The sequence below is a fragment of the Coregonus clupeaformis genome, chromosome 7, assembly GCF_020615455.1.
Source record: "Coregonus clupeaformis isolate EN_2021a chromosome 7, ASM2061545v1, whole genome shotgun sequence".
Taxonomy (NCBI): Eukaryota; Metazoa; Chordata; class Actinopteri; order Salmoniformes; family Salmonidae; genus Coregonus; species Coregonus clupeaformis.
The window spans coordinates 33731638-33749343 of record NC_059198.1 but is presented as its reverse complement, the minus strand read 5'-3'; the positions used below and the strand labels follow the sequence as shown (position 1 = coordinate 33749343).

The following is a 17706-nucleotide window of genomic DNA, read 5'->3' as shown; positions in this document are numbered from 1 at the left end:
CTCAGGAAGGAGACGCGTTCTGTCTCCTAGAGATGAACATACTTTGGTGCGAAAAGTGCAAATCAATCCCAGAACAACAGCAAAGGACCTTGTGAAGATGCTGGAGGAAACAGGTACAAAAGTATCTATATCCACAGTAAAGCGAGTCCTATATCGACATAACCTGAAAGGCCGCTCAGCAAGGAAGAAGCCACTGCTCCACAACCGCCATAAAAAAGCCAGACTACAGTTTGCAACTGCACATGGGGACAAAGATCATACTTTTTGGAGAAATGTCCTCTGGTCTGATGAAACTAAAATAGAACTGTTTGGCCATAATGACCATCGTTATGCTTGGAGGAAAAAGGGGGATGCTTGCAAGCCGAAGAACACCATCCCAACTGTGAAGCACGGGGGTGGCAGCATCATGCTGTGGGGATGCTTTGCTGCAGGAGGGACTGGTGCACTTCACAAAATAGATGGCATCATGAGGAAGGAAAATTATGTGGATATATTGAAACAACATCTCAAGACATCAGTCAGGAAGTTAAAGCTTGGTCGCAAATGGCTCTTCCAAATGGACACTGACCCCAAGCATACTTCCAAAGTTGTGGCCCTGACCTCAATCCTATAGGAAATTTGTGGGCAGAACTGAAAAAGTGTGTGCGAGCAAGGAGGCCTACAAACCTGACTCAGTTACACCAGCTCTGTCAGGAGGAATGGGCCAAAATTCACCCAACTTATTGTGGGAAGCTTGTGGAAGGCTACCCGAAACGTTTGACCCAAGTTAAACCATTTAAAGGCAATGCTACCAAATACTAATTGAGTGTATGTAAACTTCTGACCCACTGGGAATGTGATGAAAGAAATAAAAGCTGAAATAAATAATTCTCTCTACTATTATTCTGACATTTCACATTCTTAAAATAAAGTGGTGATCCTAACTGACCTAAGACAGGGAATTGTTACTAGGATTAAATGTCAGGAATTGTGAAAAACTGAGTTTAAATGTATTTGGCTAAGGTGTATGTAAACTTCTGACTTCAACTGTAGGTTATACATACTACAGCTTTAATACAGTGACATTAACATAGGAGATTTTACACCAACAGATGAACAGTCAAGAATGCAGTCTCACAAAAATGTGTCACAAAAGTACAAATACTTTTCAGACCAATTCAACTTTGAGAGAATTTTAAAATCAGAGCATCCAGAATAATAACAACGAGATAATAGACAAAGAAAGACTAGCATTCAGTGTCCAAATATACAGACAAATAAATACCCATTTGATGCCATCTGTCTATAAGTCATAGGGTAAAGTTACATGGTGATGACATGTTTCTGGCAACAGTCCTTTCTTGGAGACAGTTCATCTTAAAAAGCTAAAAGCCAATGTAGGACCATAGCTCATACTGCGTCTGGGTGATCATATACTGAATAATTAATATTTCCAAGGAAAATAAATGGTGATACATTTGTAAAATCCCAAACATTGTTATGGGAGTTTGTGTTCTGTGTGAATGGAAATGTGGCATATTGCACTGGAAAACGTTCTCTTTCGTTCAGTAGGATTTAATACAAAAAAACAGGAGGATTCCATGGTCTCTCCTTTCCTTCTGTGTCCACCAATGGCAGTTGATAAAGTGACTGTTGCGTAAACAACAGCAACATGTTAAATAGGATCGAATACAAACGGGACCTGGTTTGCAGCATACTTGGCCTTCATAACATACAGACATCCACCAGAGGGTGAATGCCCCTATATGCTGATCCTGGGTCAGTTTTTCATTTTCCCCACTAATGGTTAAGGTTAGGATTGGGGGAGGGGAAGCTGATCCTACATCTGTACTTAGGGGAAACTTCACCAAAGAGCCAAATCCACTCCTCTCTCAACTGCTATGACTGCAGTCTCCACAGCCCCCCACTACCTCCATCCCCTCTCCCCCTTCCCCCTCCCTCCAATGGGCCTGGCTGCTAGCTGAGAGGCTGGGGGGCAATGCTGGAGCAGTCAGTGACCAGCAGGCCCACGGTTGAGCTGCCTGACAGAGACACGGCCACAGCCATGGTACCGGACCCCGCGGGGCTACTGCTGGGGCTGGGGGCGCCCTGGACCTGGAGGGCGGCATGGGTGCCCATGTGGCCCTGGAGCTGGGTGGGTGTCTTGCACTGCACCCCACACAGCTGGCACAGCAGCACCCCGCCGGCACCGGCCCCACCGAACATGCCCCGCATCCCGCCGCTCTCCTTCCACTCCTGGCCGTGGTGTTTCTGAGCGTGGACACGCAGGTAGGTGAGGGTGGTGAAGCCTGGAGGGAGACAAGGGAGAGAGGGAGGAGGAGAGAGGGAGGGAGAGCATTGAGAAATAAGAAAAGGTGAGGAACAAAAGATTAGGAACAAAAGAGAAGGACATATGAGTGATGAGGAAAGGGGAGGAATATCGGGGCCTCCTGTAGCTCAGTTGGTAGAGCATGGCGCTTGCAATGCCAGGGTTGTGGGTTCGATTCCCATGGGGGGCCAGTATGAAAAATGTATGCACTCACAAACTGTAAGTCGCTCTGGATAAGAGCGTCTGCTAAATGACTAAAATGTAAAACATGTAAATGAGAGAAGGATACCTGTGTAACCACCTCCGTTACACATGTATTCTCCTCTGCTGTCACAAACTTAAAAAAGCACACAGATGTCCACTCACTGCGGTTGCACAGGTGGCAGGCGTGGTGCTGTGATTGGTTGTGGACCCTCATGTGATCGGTGATGTAGGCGGCAGAGAGGAGCTTGCCACAGATGTGGCACGGCACTTTCTCCTCATGGCGAATCAGGTGGGCACGGAGACGGTCCCGCGTGGCGAAAGCAGACGTGCAGGTCTGTGTAGCACACGCGTGCACACACACAAAACCATTGTTGTATCTTGGACATTTTGACATTTTCTTCATCATTATATTTTAGTAGCTAGGCAGGTCAATGTCATTAAATTGCCTTTAAAACAATTTATACAGTGTATACAGAGAAGCAAGGGACATATGACAGAAAACAAGGTTGAAAATAGGGAGAAAAAACAAGGCAAGAGTTAATATGTTGTCTCCCACGAATGATGCAGTTTCGTGCAGATCGGTCATTAGGTGCCAGAGGAGTAAGTGTTTTTCACAAAATCCAAAATGGCAGAAAATCCATCATGGCTGACCTTATGGGTCCCTGAGGCAAATCTGTTCCTTGTGAGGAGGGACCTACAGTACCAGTCAAAAGTTTGGACACACCTACTCATTCAAGGGTTTTTCTTAATTTTTTACTATTTTCTACATTGTAGAATAATAGTGAAGACATCAAAACTATGAAATAACACATATGGAAACATGTATTAACCAAAAAAGTGTTAAACAAATCAAAATATATTTTAGATTTTAGATTCTTAAAAGTAGCCACCCTTTGCCTTGATGACAGCTTTGCACATTCTTGGCATTCTCTCAACCAGCTTCACCTGGAATGCTTCTTGAAGGAGTTCCCACATATGCTGAGCACTTGTTGGTTGCTTTTTCTTCACTCTGCGGTCCAACTCATCCCAAACCATCTCAATTGTTGATGTTGAGATGTGTCTGTTACTTGAACTCTGTGAAGCATTTATTTGGGCTGCAATTTCTGAGGCTGGTAACTCTAATGAACTTATCCTCTGCAGCAGAGGTAACTCTGGGTCTACCTTTCCTGTGGCGGTCCTCATGAGAGCCAGTTTCATCATAACGCTTGATGGTTTTTGCGACTGCGCTTGAAGAAACTTTCAAAGTTCTTGAAATGTTCCGTATTGACTGACCTTCATGTCTTAAAGTAATGATGGACTGTCGTTTCTCTTTGCTGATTTGAGCTGTTCTTGCCATAATATGGACTTGGTCTTTTACCAAATAGGGCTATCTTCTGTATACCAACCCTACCTTGTCACAACACAACTGATTGGCTCAAACGCATTAAGGAAAGAAATTCCACAAATTAACTTTTAACAAGGCACACCTGTTAATTGAAATGCATTCCAGGTGACTACATCATGAAGCTGGTTGAGAGAATGTCAAGAGTGTGCAAAGCTGTCATCAAGGCAAAGGGTGGCTACTTTGAAGAATCTCAAATATAAAATATATGTTGATTTGTTTAACACTTTTTTGGTTACTACCTATTTCCATATGTGTTATTTCATAGTTTTGATGTCTTCACTATTATTCTACAATGTAGAAAATAGTAAAAATAAAGAAAACCCCTGGAATGAGTAGGTGTGTCCAAACTTTTGACTGGTACTGTATGTACCGAACTTCATGACTTCAGGTCAAACGGGTTGAGGGGCGTGACCTTTCAAAGTTAGCATTTTAATCGCTTGTTATAGTGCCACCATCTGGCCAATCAGTGTAATTGTGTAAATCACTGATCTTTATGGCAAGACCCATCTGAGATATTGCATGTGACTTATTAACTAACAGACGAATGGACCGAGACAGATTCATCGTGGGGGTCAAAAAGACATGCAGAGAGTAGAAAAAGAGAGAGCGAAAGAGTTAAAGTGAGTTAGAAAGAAGAGGATTACCGGGCACTTGAAGGGTCTCTCAGTTGAGTGCACCTGTCTGACGTGACTGTTGAGGTGGTCGGGTCTGGAACAGACAGGAGAAGGGATTAAGACCCTGCGCGTGTCATATTGGTCATTTCTCGTCGATAGTGCTACCCTTGCACTACAGAGATCATGTGTGCATGTACATATATGTGCATGTGTGTATACCCCCCAGTCATCCCCCTTCTCACCGTGAGAAGCCCTTGGCGCAGTGGGGGCAGACGTAAGGTTTCTCCACCCCTCCCTGGTGTGAGCGTACATGGTAGCTCATGCGGTCTTTCCTCTTGAAGCGCTGCTGGCAGATGGGGCAGTGGTAGGGCTTCTCGTCCGAGTGGGAAAGCCGGTGGCGGTTCAGGTGGTACACGTCTCGGAAGGCCTTCCCACAGGCCTCACACGCATGGTTCTTCCTCACCTGGTTGGGACTCGGGTTGGGGTTGGGTTGAGGCCCCGGGTTCTGGCTCTAGGTTTGATGAGAAGGAAGGGACAGTTGGCTGGTGCTGGCTGTGGAGTCAGTATAGCTACTCTGGCTACATTGCGAAATAATGTAGGCGAGGAGAGAGAGAACGGCAAAGGGAGCAGCAAATGATTCTTCAATAATAATGACAAAACAGGCACCAACCAACCTGTACCATTGTCCCGGAAACCACAACTGCAGCTTGGAGCACCTGGGGCACAGCCATGGTGACGGTCGCTGGGGCGATGGACACCGCAACAGGTTGGCCCTCCTGGTTTCCAAGTGGGGAGGGTTGGGGGAGGGATTCTGCGGGAGGAGGATGAAAGGGCAGAGAGAAGTGGAGGAGGGAGAGAGGGATTGTTTGCCGTCCTCCTCCTCCTCCCTTGCTCCCATCCTCCCTCTCTCTGGTTGCTCTGTCCTTCATTTTGATGCCAGTGTGCACCGACTGATGGCGCCGGAGGTTGTAGTTGTTCTTAAACTGCTTGTTACATGTGTCGCAGATGTGTGTCGGCCGGCCAGGCTTGGAGACGGCCTTCACTAAAGGAGAAAGGGAAAAGAAAGAGAGAGGAAAGAGAGAGGGGAAAGGGAAAGAAGAAAAACAAAAGTGTGCGATAAGGTAACTCCTGAAAGGGAACTAAGGGTAGAGTTTGTGGGTTGGATTCCTACATGGGCCCCACATACTGAATAAGTAACCTATTGGGCCCCTCTACATTTGTATACAGTAAGTTGTTTAGGATGAAAGCGTCTGATGAATGACCACTCAGCTAGCACATTTGATTCCTTGGAAGTTGTGGGAACATAGGTTTTTGGTTTCCCATTGGTTCTGGGAATGAAGACATACGTTTCCTGACATTCAAAATGGAAAGCTTTTTTAAATGTTCTGAGAACAGAAGTGAAAATGTACATTGCAAGGAGGTTCTGAGAACATTTTACTATGGTTACCTGAAGGTTTTCCTGGAAGGTTTTATTAACGTTCTGAGAAGGGAAATTATAGGTAATTTGATGGTAATTAAATAACGTTCTGAGAACATGTTTTAATAAAACTTTTAATAACACTGCTAACTTAGTTTGGGTTAACTGTTTTGAAATCGAAGCACAGATAGGACAAATGGAAGTAAAGTTGCTTAGGCAATAATTACGCAAACACATTTATTTTTGATTGTGGCACAGTGTCAGTGAGGTTCGAACCTATGATCTTCTGTTCTTTATCTATAGAATTAGTCTACTGCGCCACCAGGATGGACCTAAAATGCCAATTTTTCTACACATTTTTAGTCTACTCAAACAGACCTCATTTAAAAGGAAACAAGTACTCATTAAGATCAGGTGTGGCCAATTGGTGGGTGCAGCCAACACACCTAGAACACATTTAATAAGATTGAGGATAGAGAGAGTTTTATTGATGCTGAGAACGGAATGTATATGTTTTTAAATAACATTCTTAGAACGTTCTCTGAACGTTACTAAAGTTTTCTTATGTTTTTTATGGAAAGTTTTCTTAACATTCTAGGAACAATTTGAGAAAATGACTTTAAATAGAACCATAAGGAAACCTGTAGGAAACGTTATGCAGAAGTACTGAAGTACTAAAAAATGGTCAATGTCAAACCAGTTGGAGAACGTTCCTAGAACATTACCAAATTTGTAATTAAATGTAACTATGTTGGAACTTTTAGTAAACGTTCTGTTAAAGTCAGGGGCATGACCCCCCCCCACATTCTGAAATTGCATTTTTGTCCCCCCCCAGTTTTATCGTTGCACTGTGATACCAAAAACGGCGTTGGTGTAGTTTAGGACCATGCGGACGCCTTAGAGTGGTCAGTTAGGCTGTTTGGAGTTTTCAGACAGCTGGATTTAGGACCACGCGGACACCAGAGAGCGGGCAGACAGGCTGTGTGAAGGCAAAGCTTCTGAAAGGCTGGCAGGACCAGCACAGGAGAGTTGAACAGAGGCAGCTGCTCTCAGTGTGTATGTGTTGAGTTCTTTCTCCGAGTTGTAAAAGCAAGCAGAGCAGAAACTGGCTACTCTTTAGTTGACTGATATAGCTTTTCAAAGTAACTGCTGTTTGACTTAACAGAAAAAAATCTAAACTAGTGTTTATTCCCAGTGCTGAGCTAGTAGTGTAACTGACATATAACGTTAGCTAATGTTTTATCCCCTCTAGACTGAGGTGAGCGAATTAGCTAGCTAGTTGCTACCACAGTCAGTTCAGCTCTAGCCTGTAGCTATCTGTCAGATAGCGATATGAGGTGGCTATTATTACTATCTAACAGCTGATTGTATGGAAATGTTTGTAGCCTTTTTGTCCTGTTTCAACAGAAGTAAATGAACTTAGCTAGCTTTCGCCAGTTGATGTACCATCAGAGAGAGAGAGCTGGCCAAAAGTAGGTATTATTTATGCCTCATTCACATAAGACCTGAATCAAACGATGAAACCAGCGGCCAAATGTTTGAAGACCGATAATTCTGACGTTTTATTTGTGGAATGTGAGTTTTTATTTGAGTCAGTACAGCAATGTAATGTTATTGATTTGTCAGTTTCCCTAGCTAATTCTCTACTTTTAAAACTGACAGAGTAATAAAGAGCTCTACAGGCTTCACTATCATGGTGCACCATCAGTACACAACACTATGATCATCATGTCTTAGCAGGATCAGATGGTGACAGGTGTCCCAGTAGGGTCAGACAGCCAGGGAAGACCAGTCTACGGAGCTCCGGTGAATTTTGCAGTATATTAGCAATATCAGTGAATTATACAAAGTTCCATCTTGAGTTGATAGGTAGACCTACAGTAGCTACTGGACAGCATCTTATGATTAAGGTTACAGTCTGGGATCTGGGAATAATGGTCATTTCAATTATTGAACCATTGATTCTATTCTTGGATAATATAATGTATAAATATACACCAAGGTAATTCTTTGTCATGCCTCATCTTAGGAGGATCAGATAGTGGGAAGGGAAGACCAGTCTGTGACGGAGCCGAGGTGAATTTATCTCTGTGCAGCAAACACTGGACAAGCCCGATGCTTCAAAGATTGAAACTATTTTAAGGCAGTCTGACAAACCTCCAAAGTTGATTTCCAAACTGTAACAAGGGTTGATAGAGGCTTTTCCCGATGACACAAAGCATGTAAAACAAAAATGTGAGGAAGACCTGGTAGAAGATATTGATTATGATGAATGGATACAGATCTGTTTGAATGCCCATACATGTTAATTTAATTTTAGACATAAATTACTGCAGTTTAAGACCACCCATAGAACATACTATATGCCAGTGTAACTGAATAACATGCACTCAGAAATGTTATTCCTTTGCTGAATGTGTAAAATACAAAAGGGGACATATTTGAATATGTTATGGTCTTGTGGCTGAACTCTGGCAGAGTATGTCTTTTATCTCAGCATGTGTACAGATTATCCCTTCTCCTTGTTTTTATTTGCTTGTAAATGTTGATACTGGAGACTGTTATCAAATGAAACTGTGTAGCTCAGTTGGTAGAGCATGGCGCTTACAACGCCAGGGTTGTGGGTTCGTTTTCCACGGGGGGCCAGTATGAAAAATGTATGCACTCACTAACTGTAAGTCGCTCTGGATAAGAGCGTCTGCTAAATGACTAAAATGTCAAATGTAACTAAGCATCTAAGAAATGCATTGCCATTAATTGGAAGGTTGGTTATCATTTAGCAGACGCTCTTATCCAGAGTGACTTAAAAATTGGTGCATTCAACTTATGATAGCACTTTTTTATTTTTATGGGGGGTGGGGGAAGAAGGATTACTTTATACTATTCCAGGTATTCCTTAAAGTGGTAGGGTTTCAAGTGTCTCCGGAAGGTGGTCAGTGACTCCGCTGTCCTGGCGTCATGGGGGCGCTTGTTCCACCATTGGGCTGCCAGAGCACAATCGATGGCAGTTATGTATCACTAGATTTAATTTATTACAAGATTAAGGGAATACTGGACAACTTTCATAAGGTCTGCATGCCTTATATGGAATGCAGTATGACAAAAGGAGTCTGTATTTAAAACATAGATACCTATTTAGGCAATCCCTAGCTGCTGGGCTGCTCAGTCCTGGCCCTGGGGGTCTACCGTCCTGTGGGTTGTCAATCTGGCCTTGGCATAACACACCCAAAACCAATAATGAATGTTTCACTAAGATCCTAAAGCTGAGTGGGGTGTGTTGGGTTGGGGCGCTGCAGGGTGGTGGACCTCTAGGGACAGGACAGGGTGACCCAGCTATATTGTGTGCAAGTAAAAAAAGCTCTACAGTATTATTAGGCCTATGAGATGAATTATATGGATGATGTGCTGTTTTTGTGTGTTAATGTGTAGTTGTATGTGTGTTTTTTGTTGTTGTTTTTTCCAAACCTTTCCCTTGGGAAGAAAAAGAAAAGTGGGGAAAAAATTGTTTTGGGAGAGAGTTGAGGTATTGACTACACTGGTGGGGGTCAGGCGTGCAGGTGGCTCGGGCTGGCTGGGCGGTCTGGCTGAAATTTGATATAGAGGATGTCTTAATAAAGACAATCAAAAGTCTTTGTACTTGTTGATTAAAGGTGCAACACAATATTGATTATTTAATTACCTTTGATCTAGTTCACTTAAACATATTTAACAATGATCTCTTACCTAGCTTGATGACTGGGGGCATTTTTGCTTACTTTTTGTTGTTCTAAATAGAGACGTCTAGAAGCGCCATGGGTCATATTGGAGTGTGTTGAAATGCAGCAAATTAGCTTTAGATGCCCCCCCAAAATATGGGGGAGGACCCCCAGACCCCCCGCCAGGTTATGTGCTAGCTGGGCAGAAACTATGATGTAGCATTGTTGCACAGCTCTCACCATCACAGATGTAGACGATTCACTCATTATTTTTCAATTACATTTTTTTGTCTTTTTATCTCTCTCACAACCTCTCTTTAGTCCTCCTCTCCCTCTCTCTCCACCCCTCTCTCCCTCTCTGTCTGTCACAAACATATGCAACAGACACAGGGAGTGTGAAAAGGACATTGTTTCCTGAGGTAAGAAATCCCATGGTTCAGGGTGGGGCTGAAGAGATATTGGATTGTGTGTGTGTGTTTTCAGCTTTGATATGTAAAGAGAGGACATCAAGGTGCTTCCACTTAGTCTGCAGCAGCTGTTACTCTTGACAACAAGAAAACTTCTCTCTGCCCCTCCACCCCCCTCCTATCCAGTAGTTTATTTGGGATTCCATATGTGTTTATTGAATTTGAATAATATTGAATAAACATAGTGGTCCTCTGTGGCTCAGTCAGTAGAGCATGGCGCTTGCAATGCCAGGATTCGATTTCCGCTGGGACCACGCATACAAAAATGTATTTATGTCATTTTGGTTAAAAGTGTCTTATAAATGGCATATATTATTATTCTAATATTATTATTATAGACTATTTAGAATTGATCAATTGAGTAAATTGTACCTGATCCTGGCTGCGTCTCAAATGGCACCCGTCACCCTATTCCATACTCAGTGCACTACTTTTGACCAGAGCTGTATGGCTGCTGGTCAAAAGTAGTGTACTATATAAGGAAAAGGGTACCTTTTGGGACATAAGACCTGCATGCTCACCAGGTAAAGGCTCTTCATTCAGGGCAGCTGTGTCCACTGTGGATGGGGGCGGGGCTATGTGCTCTGTAGGGGGGCTCTGGGCGGAGCCAGTCATGTCCGGAAGCAGCTCTGATTGGAGGGCTGTCTCAGACTGGTTCTGTGAGGGCGGAGTCTGGGGAAATGAAAGCAAGAATTAGCTGCTGAGGACTTGAAATACACATCAATGGGGGATCATGCCACCTTTGACCCCAGTCACCACACACACAAGCTCTCACTCTTGTCCTCATAAGCAGTACTACAACAAATCTGTAAGGGGCATAGTTGGCAAACTGTCAGCTTAAGACTTATATGACATCACAAACATAAGAAGCATGTGTATGATCCCAGGATCCCAAGTGCATTCACTTCAGCATCCATAGCACTCTGATGAGTGAGACACTAAACACCATTTGTATCTTTATTTCTCTGACAAACACACACACACACACAAACTTACCTGAAACAGAAAATTACTCCAAGAAGAATCCATTTTGAAGCAAGATGATGTCAGATACTTTTAGGCCAGGAGTCAAAACTGTAGAAATATATATCCGCCTGAGACTCTGGGGGCCAACCAACCATAGGCTGGGGCCAACTGATGAATCACTCCACCTGCTGTAATGTCTGTAGCATACCTAGTTCCTCTCTGCAGTTTAAAATATCAAAGGTGAATATTTCTGTGTGAAAGTTTAAATCGTGGTGCATTCAATAACATAAATTATTATTGAAGATGAATGATCAATTTTGAAAGGCTATCAGTTATATGACAATAATATATGACAGTAATGATAATGTTAGACTAAAATGTTGTTATATGGTGTGGGACGAAAGGATGCAACATTATATTATAACTAAAATGCGACAAAATGGTTGATGCATGCTTCTAATGATGCATTTACAATGCAATTTACATTGTATATTTATATTATAGCCTAAGAAAAAAACCTATTCTCAAATTCATGCAAAATTAGGTTATTACAAATAACGAAAAAATATAAAAAGTAATAATAATAAGTCAGCAGTTGTTTATGAATGCGTGTAGGAAGAGTAATTTATTTCGATAGCTTCGAGAGGCCAAAGCGGTGGTGGATTCCAAAGCCTCGGTGTTGCGTAAAATCGTGTCCCTAGCTAGAGAGTCCCTGATCCGCCGCAATCCAAAGCTTCGCCTCGGCTTTTCAAACGAGAGGATGACATCTTTTTTTTTTTTCTATTTCTCTCTCTCCCTCCCACCCTCGCTGTCTTTCTTCCTTTTATTTTTTTAAAAATATCTTCTCTTCTCCCCTCTCTATCTATCCCCCGCCGCCGTGTCCCCTGTTTAAAGGGAAAGTATTTTGTGTAGCCTCCTCTCTGTTCCCGTCTTCTCCGTGGCGTGCATCCGACTTCTTGCCCCCGCCAGTTCGGCCGACAGAAATACCTATTTATCAAAAGCTAGTAATGCAATAAAATTGCGTAACATTGCCCAACTCCAAACATATATCACAACATCCTTATAGTGAGATAATATTGAGAATACCCAACTGGCTGACATCAATAGAAACGCATGAGAGCAATAAAACAATATCACACTTCTTAAAGGTAAATATACACGCTGCAGGTGCAACAGCTTCATAGCAATAGGAATATACATCCAAATGACAACAATGTTTTGTTTTCAATAGATTGTTAAGGCTAGAATGCAGCACAGTGAGGTAGGCTAATGCTCCAGAGATACTGGACTCCTTACTCCTATCTGCATCTCTGTCTGTAAAATAATGTTGCTGCTAAAACTGACTATTGTAGGAGAGTTACAATGGTTATTCCATCAAACTTCAAATTATTAGAACAGTACACAACGCAGAACAGAACATCCAGGTTAATGGTCAGTGGCCCAAACCCGCGAACAGGAATATGCCAAGTTCAGACAGAAGTGGGAATCAGAACGCTATGATCGCCAGGAACTTTACTTTTGGTTTATATTTTCATTTGTTGCGCTACTAGTACTACCGATTGATGTTTAGGAGGCAGCTACAGTAGCTGGAAGATATTATCTTCTGTTTTTATTTAATTGAATGTATTTTATTTCATCTGGGTGCTTACATCACCTGCTAGCAAGCACCCTGTTACTGCTCGTAGCTCCTGTCCTTGAAAACACAGAGAGAAAGAACAACTTGTCAGATGGTGCATTGAAGACTGATGTGTTCCTGTCTTGTATTTTCATAATTTCATTGCAGAGCTACAGAAAAGCCCTAAAAGACAGCCATGGTGTCGCTCTTCATTTCTTGGTGGTTCTGTGATAAATACACTGAGTGTACAAAACATTATGAACAGACTGACCAGGTGAAAGCTATGATCCCTTATTGATGTCACTTATTCAATCGAGTTCAATCAGTGGATTTTTAAGCCTTGAGACAATTGAGACATGGATTGTGTATGGGTGCCATTCAGAGGTTGAATAATGGGCAAGACAAAATATTTAAGTGCCTTTGAACGGTGTATGGTAGTAAGTGCCAGGCGCACCAGTTTGTGTCAAGAACTGCAACGCTGCTGGGTTTTTCATGCTCAACAGTTTCCAGTGTGTATCAAGAATGGTCCACCATCCAAAGGACATCCAGCCAACTTGACACAACTGTAGGAAGCATTGGAGTCTCCTGTAAGTCGCTCTGGATAAGAGCGTCTGCTAAATGACTAAAATGTAAATGTAAAATGAGTCAACATGGGCCAGCATCCCTGTGGAACGCTGTCCTACACGTCGACCCAGAGCATCCCAAACGTGCTCAATTGGTAAGAAGTCTGGTGAGTATGCAGGCCATGAAAGAACTGGGATGATTTCAGCTTCCAGGAATTGTGTACAGATCCTAGCGACATGGGGCCGTGCATTATCATGCTGAAACATGAGGTGATGGCGGTGGATGAATGGCACGACAATGGGCCTCAGGATCTCGTCACGGTATCTCTGTGCATTCAAATTACAATTGTGTTCTTTTTCCGTAGTTTATGCCTGCCCATACCATAACCCCACCGCCACCATGGGGAACTCAGCATACCGCTTGCCCACACGACGACATACACGTGTTCTGCGGTTGTGAGGCCGGTTGGACATACTGCCAAATTCTCAAAAACAACGTTGGAGGCGACTTGTTGTAGAGAAATTAACATTACATTCTCTGGTAACAGCTCTGGTGGGCCTTCCTGCAGTCAGCATGCCAATTGCACACTCCCTCAAAACTTGAGACATCTGTGGCATTGTGTTGTGTGACAAAACTGCACATTTTAAAGTGGCCTTTTATTGTCCCCAGCACAAGGTGCATTGGTGTAATGATCATGCTGTTTAATCAGCTTCATGATATGCCACACCTGTCAGGTGGGTGGATTATTTTAGCAAAGGAGAAATGCTCACTAACAGGGATGTAAACAAATTTGTGCAAAATTTGAGACAAATACGCTTTTTGTGCATATAGAACATTTCTGGGATTTTTTATTTCAACTCATGAAACACGGGACCAACACTTTACATGTTGTGTTTGTATTTTTGTTCAGTGTAGTTAGCTAGCCAAAGCCTGAACCAGTATCTTGGTAGAGGAGATGCCCATAAAGCTACCATTTACTGCCGTTATGCCCGGTATGTACAGTGGGGGAAAAAAGTATTTAGTCAGCCACCAATTGTGCAAGTTCTCCCACTTAAAAAGATGAGAGAGGCCTGTAATTTTCATCATAGGTACACGTCAACTATGACAGACAAATTGAGATTTTTTTTCTCCAGAAAATCACTTTGTAGGATTTTTTATGAATTTATTTGCAAATTATGGTGTAAATTAAGTATTTGGTCACCTACAAACAAGCAAGATTTCTGGCTCTCACAGACCTGTAACTTCTTCTTTAAGAGGCTCCTCTGTCCTCCACTCGTTACCTGTATTAATGGCACCTGTTTGAACTTGTTATCAGTATAAAAGACACCTGTCCACAACTTCAAACAGTCACACTCCAAACTCCACTATGGCCAAGACCAAAGAGCTGTCAAAGGACACCAGAAACAAAATTGTAGACCTGCACCAGGCTGTGAAGACTGAATCTGCAATAGGTAAGCAGCTTGGTTTGAATAAATCAACTGTGGGAGCAATTATTAGGAAATGGAAGACATACAAGACCACTGATAATCTCCCTCGATCTGGGGCTCCACGCAAGATCTCACCCCGTGGGGTCAAAATGATCACAAGAACAGTGAGCAAAAATCCCAGAACCACACAGGGGGACCTAGTGAATGACCTGCAGAGAGCTGGGACCAAAGTAACAAAGCCTACCATCAGTAACACACTACGCCGCCAGGGACTCAAATCCTGCAGTGCCAGACGTGTCCCCCTGCTTAAGCCAGTACATGTCCAGGCCCGTCTGAAGTTTGCTAGAGTGCATTTGGATGATCCAGAAGAGGATTGGGAGAATGTCATATGGTCAGATGAAACCAAAATAGAACTTTTTGGTAAAAACTCAACTCGTCGTGTTTGGAGGACAAAGAATGCTGAGTTGCATCCAAAGAACACCATACCTACTGTGAAGCATGGGGGTGGAAACATCATGCTTTGGGGCTGTTTTTCTGCAAAGGGACCAGGACGACTGATCCGTGTAAAGGAAAGAATGAATGGGGCCATGTATCGTGCAATTTTGAGTGAAAACCTCCTTCCATCAGCAAGGGCATTGAAGATGAAACGTGGCTGGGTCTTTCAGCATGACAATGATCCCAAACACACCGCCCGGGCAACGAAGGAGTGGCTTCGTAAGAAGCATTTCAAGGTCCTGGAGTGGCCTAGCCAGTCTCCAGATCTCAACCCCATATAATATTTTTGGAGGGAGTTGAAAGTCTGTGTTGCCCAGCGACAGCCCCAAAACATCACTGCTCTAGAGGAGATCTGCATGGAGGAATGTGCCAAAATACCAGCAACAGTGTGTGAAAACCTTGTGAAGACTTACAGAAAACGTTTGACCTGTGTCATTGCCAACACAGGGTATATAACAAAGTATTGAGAAACTTTTGTTATTGACCAAATACTTATTTTCCTCCATAATTTGCAAATAAATTCATAAGAAATCCTACAATGTGATTTTCAGGATTTTTTTTCTCATTTTGTCTGTCATAGTTGACGTGTACCTATGATGAAAATTACAGGCCTATCTCATCTTTTTAAGTGGGAGAACTTGCACAATTGGTGGCTGACTAAATACTTTTTTTCCCCACTGTACTTCCAAAAAACGATAAAATACAAATTTACAAGCAACCACATTATTTATTTTTTACTGTGCGTAAGAGGCACCTCTTCTGTGTTACTAACGTACGTACAGTTGATTACTATAGGCCCTTGGGCAAATGTTTAATTTAGTAAAAGGCTGATCTCTATGGCAAGACACATCATTCACCCAAGTTTTTTCCAAATTGGGCCAGTGGTATCTGAGATATCGCGTGGTTAGCTAGACTCATACCTGAGAAGTTCTTCCAAATTTCATCACTGAGTCAAACAGATATAAACATGTGCCCGTTATAGCGCCACCTTGTGGTCGATATTAATGTTCTGGCATATGTGGAGTCTCGACAGTGTTTGCAACGTGTACCAAATTTTGTTACAATACGAATATCCTTGACTGATTTATAAGCTTATATTTATGTGCCAGACCACACCCACGTGAATGTTTATTGGTCAACAGTCTGGAAAATATTGGGTTGAGAGACCTTAGTCCATAGATGCCACATATCAAGTTTCGTGCAGATCGGTCATTCTGTGCCAGATGAGTAGCGTTTAAGAGTTATACATTTTAGAGTAAGGCTGTAACTTAACAAAATGTGGAAAAATCTGGCCAATCAGTGTAATTTTGTAAATGCTGGATCTCTATGGCATGCCGCCTCATTCACCAAAGTTTCGTCAAAATCAGGCCCGTGGGGTCTGAGATATCGCGTGTGACGTAAGTATGTACAGTCATGGTCCAAAGTTGAGAATGACACAAATACTAATTTTCACAAAGTCTGCTGCCTCAGTTTTGATGATGGCAATTAGCATATACTCCAGAATGTCATGAAGAGTGATCAGATTAATTGCAATTAATTGCAAAGTCCCTCTTTGCCATGAAAATGAACTTAATCCCCCAAAAACATTTCCACTGCATTTCAGCCCTGCCACAAAAGGACCAGCTGCCATCATGTCAGTGATTCTCTCGTTAACACAGGTGAGAGTGTTGACGAGGACAAGGCTGGAGATCACTCTGTCATGCTGATTGAGTTAGAATAACAGACTGGAAGCTTTAAAAGGAGGGTGGTGCTTGAAATCATTGTTCTTCCTCTGTTAACCATGGTTACCTGCAAGGAAACACGTGCCATCATCATTGCTTTGCACAAAAAGGGCTTCACAGGCAAGGATGTTGCTGATAGTAAGATTGCACCTAAATCAACAATTTTTCGGATCATGAAGAACTTCAAGGAGAGAGGTTCAATTGTTGTGAAGAAGGCGTCAGGGTGCCCAAGAAAGTCCAGCAAGCGCCAGGACCGGGGCACCAGCTGCGGGATCGGGGCACCACCAGTGCAGAGCTTGCTCAGGAATGGCAGCAGGCAGGTGTGAGTGCGTCTGCACGCACAGTGAGGCGAATACTTTTGGAGGATGGCCTGGTGTCAAGAAGGGCAGCGAGGAAGCCATATTCTGCAAAAGGTACAGGGATTGGACTGCTGAGGACTGGGGTAAAGTCATTTTCTCTGATGAATCCCCTTTCCGATTGTTTGGGGCATCCGGAAAACACCTTGTCCGGAGAAGACAAGGTGAGTGCTACCATCAGTCCTGTGTCATGCCAACAGTAAAGCATCCTGAGACCATTCATGTGTGGGGTTGCTTCTCAGCCAAGGGAGTGGGCTCACTCACAATTTTGCCTAAGAACACAGCCATGAATAAAGACTGGTACCAACACATCCTCCGAGAGCAACTTCTCCCAACCATCCAAGAACAGTTTGGTGACGACCAATGCCTTTTCCAGCATGATGGAGCACCTTGCCATAAGGCAAAAGTGATAACTAAGTGGCTCGGGGAACAAAACATCGAAATGTTGGGTCCATGGCCAGGAAACTCCCCAG

At 43.1% G+C, this 17706-nt stretch overlaps 1 protein-coding gene across 1 annotated transcript; it reads right to left on the bottom strand.

Moving 5' to 3' along the window:
* Positions 1 to 1045: 1045 nt before the first annotated feature.
* On the bottom strand, positions 1046 to 12121 carry LOC121569778 (myc-associated zinc finger protein-like). The gene is made up of 7 exons (XM_041880960.2): positions 11086 to 12121; positions 10611 to 10761; positions 5185 to 5552; positions 4753 to 5021; positions 4541 to 4604; positions 2675 to 2846; positions 1046 to 2288 (listed from the first exon to the last, which is right to left on the bottom strand). The coding sequence occupies exons 1-7, from the start codon at positions 11116 to 11118 to the stop codon at positions 1957 to 1959; spliced, it is 1389 nt and encodes a 462-aa protein (XP_041736894.1). The 5' UTR covers positions 11119 to 12121; the 3' UTR covers positions 1046 to 1956.
* Between the last annotated feature and the right edge of the window lie 5585 nt (positions 12122 to 17706).